The sequence below is a fragment of the Lolium perenne genome, chromosome 6, assembly GCF_019359855.2.
Source record: "Lolium perenne isolate Kyuss_39 chromosome 6, Kyuss_2.0, whole genome shotgun sequence".
In the NCBI taxonomy this organism is placed as follows: Eukaryota; Viridiplantae; Streptophyta; class Magnoliopsida; order Poales; family Poaceae; genus Lolium; species Lolium perenne.
Genome location: NC_067249.2, coordinates 262,678,491 through 262,691,225, shown reverse-complemented (window position 1 = coordinate 262,691,225; position 12,735 = coordinate 262,678,491). Strand labels below are relative to the sequence as shown.

Below are 12,735 nucleotides of genomic sequence, written 5' to 3'. Positions count from 1 at the left end.
GTCGGAACCCCATGTCCGAGAAGGCAGACACACATGGGGGTAGCCTTGCATATAAAACCATATCAGATACATTTTGTGCATGCCATGTGGACACACACAAGTTTTGGGCAGTCACACCCTCCGAGGCTCGATTTCTGGGGAAACCCTAGACCGGGGTCCCGGGGGATCTATACCGCCCTTATACATAGGTTTCCGCAAATGGGTTCACCAAAATAGTACCGAGGAAGAAATAAACAAATAAAAATGATCGGGATTAACAATTATATGGGTAAAAATTATCTTTGTACTAAAACAAAGTGTAAAAGTAAAAAAGGTACATAAGTTGTGCCGACGGCCAGGTTCTATGCCGTGGGTAGCCGTCGACACAACAGGAGAGGGGCCCAACAGTCAGCTGTTGTGCCGACGACCGTATTTGTGCCGTGGGCTACCGTCGGCACAGCCTGAACGGCGCCGTGACATCGTAACGGCTGGGCCCGCCTGTCAATCGGTGTGCCGACGGCTGCCACTGTGCCGACGGTGGCCTTCCGGCACCACCTTGCTGTGCCGACGGCCAGGGTTGCGCCAAGGGTGACCGTCGGTGTACCCTGCGGTGTGCCGACGGCCGGCCTGTGCCGATGGTCAGCTACGTCACGGGTCGACGAGGGCCTCTGTGCCGACAGGCCCGACATTTGGCCGTCGGCACATCGCCTGGCCGTCGGCACACATGAACACATGAACCCTCCCGTAGTGACGGGTCTCGTGTCTTCCTATCGTTGCCAAATCTCCATTTTGCTTTGCGAAAAGCCAATCTCCAGATTAATAATTCTGTTTACGTAGCATGCACGTAGGCATCTTCCAATACACACACACCCTTGGTGGTTTCAGTTAACGTAGCACACACGGTTCCTTGCCTCCTACATATACATCTCTGCCTATTCGATCGGGTCCACTCAACAAACTCCACATCACATCACAACGCCGAGTCGTCCACCCAACCGCATACCAGGCCGCGCTCGCTCGAGAAGCGAGCGTAGGAAGCAGAGAGTACAACCATGGAGACGCCGGCTGCCTGCGAGATCGAGCGCCTGCCGAAGGATCTCCTGGTGCACGTGATCTCCCTCACGTCGCCGGGGGACGCCTTCCGCGCCACCGCCGTCTCCCGGGCCTTCCACGCCGCCGCTGACTCCGACACCGTCTGGTCCCGCTTTCTGCCGAGCGACCTGCCGCGGTTCGCCAAGAAGGAGCTTCCCCGCACGCCGCCGTCGACCAAGAAAGGGCTGTTCCGGCGGCTCTCCGACGAGCCCATGCTTCTGCCGCACAAATTCATGGTACGCGGAGGTCTAACTGTTGAATACAAATGTATTACCTACCTCCTTTTCATCAGATTAAATATTTGAACAACTTAGCTAATGCATTAGTCCTATATAGTATCAGAGCTAAAAGATCTCTAGTTCCAGACCATCCAACCCTGCTTACATATTTTTAAAAAACAAAGAAAAATATTTTGCGCTCTACACCGAACCTAGCTAAAAACTAAAATAGCCTAGACCCTTTTAAATAACGTCGTTCTACCTTTTTGACAAACCTCGTGAGCATGACAGTACGTGGTAGACGTAAGGGTGAGTATTGAATATAAACATATTGCCTAGCCACTTTTAAAAGTTTGAACTTTTAGAAACTTAGCTAATGCATCAATCCTATGCTTACTTCTTCGGCCGCTATTCAATTTGTTGCGAATATATCGCTTTCTGATGCTAATGATGATACATGGATGCAGCGGATGCAGCTGGACAAGGCTACCGGCGCCAAGTGCTTCACGCTTTCGGCCAGCGCGCTGCAGATTCCGCCCTATGCCAGGCGAGGGAACTGGACACGTGTGGGTTCAGATTTTGACTACAACAAAAGAGGCAAAAGGTTCGATCGATCAGTTTTCAGTTTTTTTTCCACAATAAATTTATTTAATTATGTGTGCTATACTTTTTTGCGCCTTCCTCCGTGACACCCTTGGTCACTATATATTTGCAAGCAGGTTCTTACAAGCCATTGTACTCGGCTATATACAAGGGCTAGATATCCGTGCAAAGATACAACGCAAGATGTTCTCCCAAAACACAACGTATGTGGCATACATGGTGTTCAAGCTACCCGATAGATTCTACGGGCTCGATTTCCCGTTCCAGGATGCATTGTTTGGCGTTGTTGGGAGCGAATCCGTACGCCAGGTTTGCCTGCAAGGCTACATCGAGGATGGGGATAGGGCTGACGAGCCGCCTCGAAAACACATCTTGCCAAGTTGTTATCCTACTAGGTGTGACATGATCCCTCCAGTAGACGATGTTCATTTCCCTCGTAAAAAGACCAACGGTTGGATGGAGGTCGAGCTAGGTGAGTTCCACAATGAGGAAGGGGACGGTGAGATCTCCATTAGCTTAATCCAGACCTCAAGCCGCAAGTCTAGTCTCATTGTGTGGGGCATTGAGTTGAGAAGTAAGCAACAAAGTCCAACATGACATTAGGTAGCATTTGTAAATTACGCTTAGATTTTATATTAGACTAGTTTCGGTTATGTGGTTTATTTTCCCTTTTGCTTCAACATGTTGTGCCCGAATTGTTTTTCAATTTTTTTTGTAGTAAACCGGTGGGACACTAGGAGCACTATACCTATCCACGCTGCCTTGTAAAGAGAATAATAATAAAGTTGGGTCACTACATCACAATAATCAAAAAGCAACAGACGGTGCTAAATGAAGCACCACACATGCTCCTATCCAGCGACACTCAGATAAATACGGATGCTAAACACGTTGAACAACTGTAGCGCCTATAACTCAGATCTTATTGAGTGGGAATGGAGCTGCAAGTTCCATCAGATTCAAATGTTGTTCCACTATGTGCGAGATCTATAGAAGTATGACGTGGTCTTTAGTGTCATGCTTTGACATTTTTTCATTCTTCTATAAATGTGGGTTCTTAATTTTAATTAAAAATTATTTTGAATTATGAAGTACATTGCAATGGATTCTATCAATAGTTAGTACTACTTATATTGGTAACTTCGGAGTACTAATTAATTTTTAAATATTTGAGACCGACCTATGCTAATCGAAATGGATCCGACCACCCATGCTTCTTTGTTTGTCAGCAAATAGGGTAACATAAATATGTATATACTGCATATGAAGATGTTCCTACCTTTCCATTCATGTGTAACCTTTTCTTTTAGAACTCCCAATCCCACGTGCAACCTTTTCCTAATGAGAAGAGGAACGATTGAATTCATTAATTCATTTTACTTTTTGAAAGAAAATTTAATGCTAGTTGTTTACACTTTCAGCACATGTTGATGGCCAGGGGCCCTCCGTGGTGTAAGGTACTCCCAAGAAAACGGTCTATCGTTGCCAATTCAATCTCCATTTTACTTTGAGAAAAGCCAAATCTCCAAATTAATAATTCGGTTTACGTAGCATGCACGTACGCGCGCGCGGCTCCTAGCTAGTCATCTTCCAATGCACACACCCCTCCTGGTCTACGTTAACGTAGCACGTACGGTTCGTATTCCAATCGTCGTAGGCAAAGGCAATGCACCGCCTCGATCCACCTTGCCTCCTACATATACATCTGCCTATATATTCGATCGGGTTCACATCACATCACAACGTCGATCGACTCGAGTCGTCCACAAAACCACGCCAGAGATTCTCGGAGTAGAAGCCGCCGAAGTACATCATGGATATGCCGGCCGCCTGTGAGATCGACCGCCTGCCGGAGGACCTCCTGGAGCACGTGATCGCGCTCACCTCGCCCGGGGACGCCTTCCGCGCCACCGCCGTCTCCCGGGCCTTCCACGCCGCCGCCGAATCCGACACCGTCTGGTCCCGATTTCTGCCGAACGACCTGCCACGGTTCGCCAAGAACGAGATCCCCCGCAGGTCGCCGTCGACCACGAAGGGGCTGTTCCGGCGCCTCGCCGACGAGCCCGTCCTTCTGCGGCACAAATACATGGTCCGCCCGCGCGCATATAGATTTCACTATACTTCAATTCCGGCCGCGCGCTGTTCAATTTGATGCTAATGATGATCCGTGCACGCTTGCAGCGGATGCAGCTCGACAAGGCTACCGGCGCCAAGTGCTTCACGCTCTCGTCCAGCGCGCTGCAGCCTCCAGCCTATTCAACCTTGGTCCCTGTGGGTTCGGATTTCGACTACAGCAAAAGAGGCAAAAGGTCCGAGATCAAGCTAGCTAGCACGCGCGCGGTTTCCATCTTCTTTTTTTCCACAGCGAATTTACTTAATTAATTAACTATGCTTCCCTCGCGCGCGCCTTCCTCCTCCTTCGTCACCGTTTATGTGCAAACAGGTTCTTACAAGCCATTAGAATACCCTACTATTTGCCGGGGCCGGATATCCGCGCAAAGGTACACCGCAATATGCTGTCCCGGAACACGACGTACGGGGCATACATGGTATTCAAGCTACTCGACGACAGGTCCTACGGGTTAGATCTCCCGCTCCATGAAGCATCCTTCGGCATGGCCGGGAGAGAGTCGATACGGAAAGTTTGCCTGTATGGCTACGCCGAGGACGGGGGCGGGGCTGCTGGCGAGCCGCCTCGGAAGCTCATCTTGCCAAGCTGGTATCCTACTAGATGCGACGCAATCCCTCCCATGTACGACGACGTTCATTTCCCTCGTAAGAAGACCCATGGTTGGATGGAGGTGGAACTGGGTGAGTTTCACAATGAGGAAGGGGATGGCGTGGTCTCTATCAGCTTGATCCACACCTCGGACGCCAGGCCTACCGTCATTGTGTGGGGCATTGAATTGAGAACTATATAGCATTAATTAGGTAGCATCGATCTGGGAACAACTTTCTCCTGGAATTTTTTATCAAACTAATTTCGGTTGTGTGGTTTATTTTCCCTTTTCAACTCTAGTAGAATTCAGATCTTATAGAGGCTTTGTTTCTTAAATACACTTTTCAAGTGTACTGAAGTATATATATTCGGTGATATTGGGGATAATTTTAACTTAAATGGGACTTAATCCCCCTCAAACCGTCCCCAATACTTTCCGGAATTGCTGGAACTGAACAAGGCCTGACTGGGAACATACTCTCCGGAATTTTTTATTAGACTAATTAAATGGGACTTAATCCCCCTCAAACCGTCCCCAATACTCTCCGGAATTGCTGGAACTGAACAAGGCCTGACTGGGAACATACTCTCCGGAATTTTTTATTAGACTAATTTCGGTTGTGTGGTTTATTTTCCCTTTTGCTTCAAAATATGTTGTGCCATACATATTTTTTACAAATTTGTAGGAAATCGGTAGTATACTAGGAGCTCAATACATTTCCGTGCTCCCTTTTTAAAGATAATAAAAATAAAGTTGGCTCAACACAAACACAACACAAATAGTAGAAAAGCAACCGATGTTGCCAAATGAAACACCACGCATACTCCTATCAAGTGACACTTCAGATAACTTTGGATGCTAAACACCTTGAACTCTAGCGCATAGAATTCAGATCATATTGCGGCCTTGTTCGTTTAATATACTTGTCAAGTGTATTGTGTGGTATTGGGAAGAATTTTGACTTAAATGAGATTTTATCCCCCTCCAACCGTCTCAATATTCCCCGGGATCGGTGAAACTCAACAAGGCCTGAGTGGGAATGTGGACTAAAATTCCCATTAGATTTAAATGTGTAGTTCCATATAGGCGAGCTCTACACGAATTCAAACTCATCAAAAAAGCTCTATCGGACGGCATGGTACACAGTGTCATACATTTACATTTTTTCCTTCTAAATGTCTTTTTTAAAATTTTAAGAAAAAAGAGTTTGAATTAGGAAATATATCGCGATGGTACTATTAGAACTCCCTCCATTCACAATCATCTCGCAGTCTGGGTTTAGTCAAAGTCAAACATTATTATAAAGTTTGACCAAGAATGGAAGGAAAATATCAATATTCATGATATCAAATGCAGAGTATTTGAAAATATATTTCATGACATTTCTAATACCCTCCGTCTCATTAAAGTTGTCAAAGATTTGTGAAAATTTGGATGTATCTAGCAGAAATATATTAGAACGAGGACCGAGGCACATCGAATTTGCGAGAGAAGGATGTGGCAGAAGAATGTCTGAAACCTAAATTAATAGCGGAGCGAAACATTAATTCAGGTGTTTGCCATTAATCCCAGGTCAAGGCGAACGGCGAGAGGAGGTTGAGGATTACCTTCAGTCCGGAAGCCGTGGTGTCGGTATTGGATGATTCCGCCATGGGATGCGTTGAAGGAGCTGGGGGCGGCGCGGTCGAGATCTGTGTAGGTGGTTTTGGTTTGGAACTGCTCAGGCGGCGATTTGGGGATCTAAGTTTGCCTGTTCAGATGGAGGTCGCAGGTTACCGTTTGGAAGGGCGGCTAGGTCGACTTTACTCGTGTTTTTATAATAGAGACCGATGCGATGCCATCGGCTCTTTTTGGAGATTTTGTGATTTGGGGATCGGTAAAACAGTTGACTGGAAATACTCCTTCATTAACAAAGGAGGGTTTTACAATGAAGAGCCGATTGCTCAAAGAGGAACAAAAGAAGAGCCGATTGCTCGCGTACTACTGATGCTATATCACTAATCCTCGCTGCCCTCGTCGTCGGCATCGTAGCTGTCACCGGCGCTACTTCCGGAGAACTCCTCGTCACTGCTGCCCCAGCCTTCGACCGGAGCTTCTTCCTCTGCATCGTCATAGTCATCTTCACTGTCTGACCAAGCACGGAGGCGCTTCGCCGGCGGGTATCCAGCAGAGGAGGAGGAATCGTCTTCCTCCTCCGCATCCTCGTCTTCCTCTTCCTTATCATAGGAAGTGGGCTTCCTCCATGAGGAGAGGTCATCCTCATTTTCGCTCTCCAGTTCCCCTTCAACGAGGAGGTGGAGGTCACCCTCCTCATCGGTCAGGGGCATGTCGCCATCTGACATGAGATCAAAGTCCCACTCGGGCTCTGACATTGGCTCGCTTGGGGAAGAAGATTGGAAAGAGAGGCCGGAGTAGACGGAGGGAGAAGAAGACATTGCTACAGGGAAAGAGGGTTTTTAGTGTCGATAGCTAGAGCAGGGGAAGGGGATGAAGGAGGCTAGTCAATCGGCACAGTTTAATAAGGAGGAGCCTAATGGGGATTTAAAGCCATTGCGGTTTCCAAGGAAGTGGTGCTAAAGGTATCAAGTTTTGCAAGAAGTTGAGGAGACAAGGCATCATGATAAAGGATACTGCAACGGTTCTGCCATGACATGACCCGACGAAGAAAAAACGGAGTGATTTTGGAATTGATAATTCCAAAACCAGGGGGGCATGTGTTATCACCGGAATTTGACCAAGTCAGAGGTGGGCCACGATTAAGATGGGCTTGAAGATTATATACGGAGAAAATACGTAGATCGGCCTTATATGCAAAGTTGGGCTAGATTGCCCATATATCTGTAATATAGTAGATCGTATCTTAGATAGAGTTTTACCCGTGCACGGTTAGGTGCACGCCTAAATTAGAAAGTCCCCTGGACTATAAATATGTATCTAGGGTTTATGGAATAAACAACAACCAACGTTCAACCAACCAAATCAATCTCGGCGCATCGCCAACTCCTTCGTCTCGAGGGTTTCTACCGGTAAGCAACATGCTGCCTAGATCGCATCTTGCGATCTAGGCAGCACAAGCTCCACGTTGTTCATGCGTTGCTCGTACTGAAGCCTTGTTGATGGCGAGCAACGTAGTTATCATAGATGTGTTAGGGTTAGCATAGTTCTTCGCGTAATATGCTATCGTAGTGCAACCCTCGCATGTCTAGCCGCCCTCACACCTATCTTAGGTGTGGGGGCGGCACCCCGCTTGATCTTTATTTAGTAGATCCGATCCGTTACGATCGCTCCTCGTTCATCGAGGATTAGTTTAATATCTGCAATAGTTAGGCCTTACAAGGGGCTGGAGGATCCAGCGGCACGTAGGGTGTCGTTTGTTAGTCCTAGACAGGAAGTTCCGGGGATCAACCTCGTGTTGGTTTTTAGGCCTTGTCTAGGATCGGCTTACGATCACCGTGCGTGGCCGCGAGGCCCAATCCTGAGTAGGATGATCCGATTATGCGGTGAAAACCCCAGATCGTCGTAGATCTCATTAGCTTTATCTTGATCAAGCAGGACCACCATATATTCGTGCACCCCGTACGAATCATGGGTGGATCGGCTCCTTGAGCCGATTCACAGGATAACCTGAGAGCCGATCGAGGCTCGTATTTAATGTTTACGTGTATGCCATGCAGGAAACTAAGCGAGGCATCTCCATCACCTTCCTGGCCAGGTATAGGTCAGGTGGCACGCCCTTGCAATCAGCATCGGACGTGTGACAAGAAGGCTTTGCGGGCCGTCGCTCGGAGGGACCTCGGCCAGCCGCACTCCTGTCACATACGAGCATCGACCGCAAAAGTGGGGTATGACGCCCCAAACAAAGGAAGGCCGGTGAGGAGACATCGGCCGGCACGGCGAAGTGTGAACCTCTTTCGAGCAGTGCAGTCGAAATAGAGACCAATTCAGCAGCCGCCCCGTATTGTCCGTGCCATACGTTTTCGCTGGCATTCGGCACCAATCTAGCGGGTAACGGAAGACTGGAGTATGGGTTTACATCGGTTTGCGAGGGCAGGGGAATCGGCATTGGTCCATGACTGCAGAGCCGATGTTCAGGCATGATCCTACCGACAACCGCAGAGCCGATATCCGCAGTTACCTGACCGATTCGGCTCGGGGGGGCACATGAGCAGGTAGACAGACACATAGGGTCAATGAAATATTAGGAGCCGGTGGAAAATCGGCCAGAGTAAAAAAAAATGTAGCAAGTACAGTCGAAGCAGATTCACTCGAGTTCAGCGAAACAGGTCCCTACTGGAGGAACGCGTCAAGGGCATGAAGGGCTTCGACACGGATGCGATCTATCTCAGCGATCTCAGCTTCGTCGTCCCCGTCTTTTCCCGTCACCAGCTGGCCGCTCAGGGTACAAATTTTGGCCAGATCGGTCTTCAGATCGGCTGTGAGGCCTTTTGCTTCGTCTTCAGAACGGGCAATAAGGGCTTCCTTGTCTTGGATCAGCTCCTTGGTCATCCTTACCCTCTCTTCGAGGCTCTCCAGCTCCTTGCGCAGGGTCTCGAGTTCGGCGCGATTGGCAGAAGTGTCCGTCTTGGCGTCCAGGGCAGCCTTCTTCTCGTTGAGCCATCGACACTTTTCGGCAATATCGGCTCTCAGTGGAAGCTGGGAGTGGCGAACAGTAATCCGTTGCCGAGCCGATTGCACCCTTGACTTAAAGACTGACAGGGTAACAGCGGGCCAGAGCTTCACTTGCAGTGTCATAGGGAGATGGGGCTGGATATCCTCGAGGATGCCTTTGACTTCCTCGGAATTTTCAATCAGGGTCTCAGTTGAGGAAGAAAGCAAGTCTTTGAGACGTTGGAGCGGACCATGGACCGTACTAAGGCTCGGCTCTCCACTTGCCTTGGAAGAGGTTGGCTCGATGGATTCTGGATCGAACGTCAGCAAGCTCGAAAGATCACAACCCTGGTGGGGCAAACAAAGTGAGTTTAGCGTGCAATGAAGAAATTAATGGAGCCAAGGAGGAGGGGCATACCTCTCCCAAGGAAGGAGGAACAGCCGATGTAGTGACGATCGGCTTTTCTGTGGACTTGGATAGATCGGCTACTTGGGCAGCCGCGATCATCAAGGTGGCCAGGTTTAGGGTGGCGGACGGCATCGGTACCTCCTCAACGTCTCCGCTAGAAGTTTCTTCGGTCTGCAGGGGGAAGTGATTAGCCGATCCAAATGACAACGGGTTAGCATGAAGTGTGACCAGGGAGTTAATTGCATTTGAGACCTCCTGGCTTGATGGAGAGGCTCGTGGGTTCTTACGAGCCCTTTTGACGCAGTGGCGTTTCGTGCGAGACCCCGATCTGGTTGCGGCTTGGGGAGCAGGAGGTTCAGGAATCGACCTTTTCTTAGAAGCCGGCGCTGGTGAAGCCGTCTGGCTCTGGGTGGTGGACCTCTCAGAATTGCCCGAGCTTGAGTCCCCCTGACTGGATTCTTCGGCCCTGCTAGAGGTTTCTTCGGTGGAAGTCTGTAGAAAAAGAATACGAGCGTATTGTAGAAATTTTTTGGAAAGCGGATAAATGTGGACAGGGTCTGAGCCAACTTACACGTGGGCTTTCTTGGGCAGGAGCCTTACGCTTCAGGGTTTTCCTGGCAGCCACCTTCCTCACGGCCGTCCTCGCCTGAGTTGAGGCTCGGGGGGCAACTGGCCCCGAAGATGCTTTACTCTTGGGAGCCGATTTCGGTGAAATCGGCTGACTCTGCATTATGACTTTCTTCAGGGGTGGCGAGCTCTGGCAGAAGAGAACCACTGGTGCCGGAGGAAGGAATACGAAAGGGGAACCATCGGCTTGTGTGGGAGCCGGACCATCTTGTTGCTGCCAGGAGAAAGAGTCAGGTCACAGACGATCACCATAATGCGGTTATAAGAAATGTTTAAGTGATGGTACCTGGTCTGCAGGGATCTCATACTCGGCGTCAAGCTCTCTCAGCAGCGGTCCTAGAGCCTTCCTGAAGACGTGGGTCTTCCACATGGACCACCAAGTTTCAAAACCATCGGTAGTGAAGGAGAAACGGAGGTCGTGGGGAATTGGAATGGCCAAAGCATCAAAGAAGGTATAACACCTTTGGGCAGTAAGGATGTCAGGCAGTTCAGCTCTACTTGCTGTCAGGTGGTGTAAGAAGAAGTGTGGAGGCACCTGTCCGAAACCAAGCTGTCGGGCTGCCACTACCGGTTGATAACACTCATAACCGGGCTTGATGATCCGGTTCGAGGTACTCATACCAACAGGGAGGAAGCAAGGACGAATCATGAGGGAGTACAAATGCTGTGTGCTGGCGTCATCGGCAAAGTCATCCAATCGGAAAGAGACTGGGTTTTCAAAATTTGCCGATTCAGTATAAGGTTGGAACAGGGGGTTGTCCAAACCTTGGAAGAAGATCTTAAACCACCCTGCTGCTTCCTTGGGGATCAGCCTGCTCCCTGGGAGACCATACAGGGCTTGGCCGTAGCTGGTGCATCGAATTTCCTTTCCATTTACATCCGGAAAGGTGCAGGTGGTCAGCGGTGGGAAGTCTGGGATTTGGTTTTGGAAGTATAGTTGGGCCCACAACTGAATGAACCACCAGGGGCCGCCAGTTTTAACTGTCTTTTGAGAGAACAGTTTGACAGACATCAGTTGAAGGGATCGGTAGACTTCTCCAAGAAACAGTTTGCCTAGGCCGAGTTGGGTGCCTTTAGCAAGTTCATAGGCCAGGGAGAGGTAATTCTTGGTAGGAGCAAGTGATGGGCCACAGAATATGAAGTGCTCCACGTAAATTCAGGAAGGCTGTGTGCTCCCTCTCTGTCACGGGGCCTTTGTTTTTCATATAACGATTGAGATAGGCGCCCCAGCTGGTACACTCTTTTTTAGAGGAAAGAGTGAAAGGAACTTTTGGCAGTTTGAATGCAGAAGGGCTGGGGGATGCAATGTCTAGGCCTGTGATCATGGCCACATCCAGCAGGGTCGGTGTCATAGGGCCATGACCAAACATGAAGCAGTTCAGTGCATCAGACCAGAAGTAGCCGATGGTTTTCAGGATGTTCTCATTCTTCTCAAGAGGAGATAATGATAAGGACAGGGCATCGGCTATCCCTATGGTTTCCCAAGTGGCATAGTGGGTTTTTGATACTCTATTGTACCATGCCACCCAACCCTCAGGAGGATTAGGCCAGGCTCGCAAGCAGTCGGCCCAGGAAGTCAGATCTAGGTTCTGGCTCACGAAGGGGATTCTGTTAGCTTCGCACGAAATTAACAGGGCGGGACTCTCAGAAGAACGAGGACCGAGGCACATCGAATTTGCGAGAGAAGGATGTGGCAGAAGAATGTCTGAAACCTAAATTAATAGCGGAGCGAAACATTAATTCAGGTGTTTGCCATTAATCCCAGGTCAAGGCGAACGGCGAGAGGAGGTTGAGGATTACCTTCAGTCCGGAAGCCGTGGTGTCGGTATTGGATGATTCCGCCATGGGATGCGTTGAAGGAGCTGGGGGCGGCGCGGTCGAGATCTGTGTAGGTGGTTTTGGTTTGGAACTGCTCAGGCGGCGATTTGGGGATCTAAGTTTGCCTGTTCAGATGGAGGTCGCAGGTTACCATTTGGAAGGGCGGCTAGGTCGACTTTACTCGTGTTTTTATAATAGAGACCGATGCGATGCCATCGGCTCTTTTTGGAGATTTTGTGATTTGGGGATCGGTAAAACAGTTGACTGGAAATACTCCTTCATTAACAAAGGAGGGTTTTACAATGAAGAGCCGATTGCTCAAAGAGGAACAAAAGAAGAGCCGATTGCTCGCGTACTACTGATGCTATATCACTAATCCTCGCTGCCCTCGTCGTCGGCATCGTAGCTGTCACCGGCGCTACTTCCGGAGAACTCCTCGTCACTGCTGCCCCAGCCTTCGACCGGAGCTTCTTCCTCTGCATCGTCATAGTCATCTTCACTGTCTGACCAAGCACGGAGGCGCTTCGCCGGCGGGTATCCAGCAGAGGAGGAGGAATCGTCTTCCTCCTCCGCATCCTCGTCTTCCTCTTCCTTATCATAGGAAGTGGGCTTCCTCCATGAGGAGAGGTCATCCTCATTTTCGCTCTCCAGTTCCCCTTCA

General features: G+C 49.3%; 2 protein-coding genes across 2 annotated transcripts; both read left to right on the top strand.

Annotated features, from left to right (window-relative positions):
* Positions 1–943: 943 nt before the first annotated feature.
* On the top strand, positions 944–2,974 carry LOC127305408 (F-box protein PP2-B11). The gene is made up of 3 exons (XM_051335825.2): positions 944–1,307; positions 1,757–1,893; positions 2,009–2,974. Exons 1-3 carry the CDS (start codon positions 1,032–1,034, stop codon positions 2,487–2,489), a joined length of 894 nt encoding a protein of 297 aa, XP_051191785.1. The 5' UTR covers positions 944–1,031; the 3' UTR covers positions 2,490–2,974.
* A 731-nt stretch (positions 2,975–3,705) lies between these two features.
* Positions 3,706–4,813, top strand: LOC127309842 (F-box protein PP2-B11). Its single transcript, XM_051340560.1, has 3 exons — positions 3,706–3,981; positions 4,074–4,201; positions 4,336–4,813. The coding sequence occupies exons 1-3, from the start codon at positions 3,706–3,708 to the stop codon at positions 4,811–4,813; spliced, it is 882 nt and encodes a 293-aa protein (XP_051196520.1).
* Positions 4,814–12,735: the final 7,922 nt, after the last annotated feature.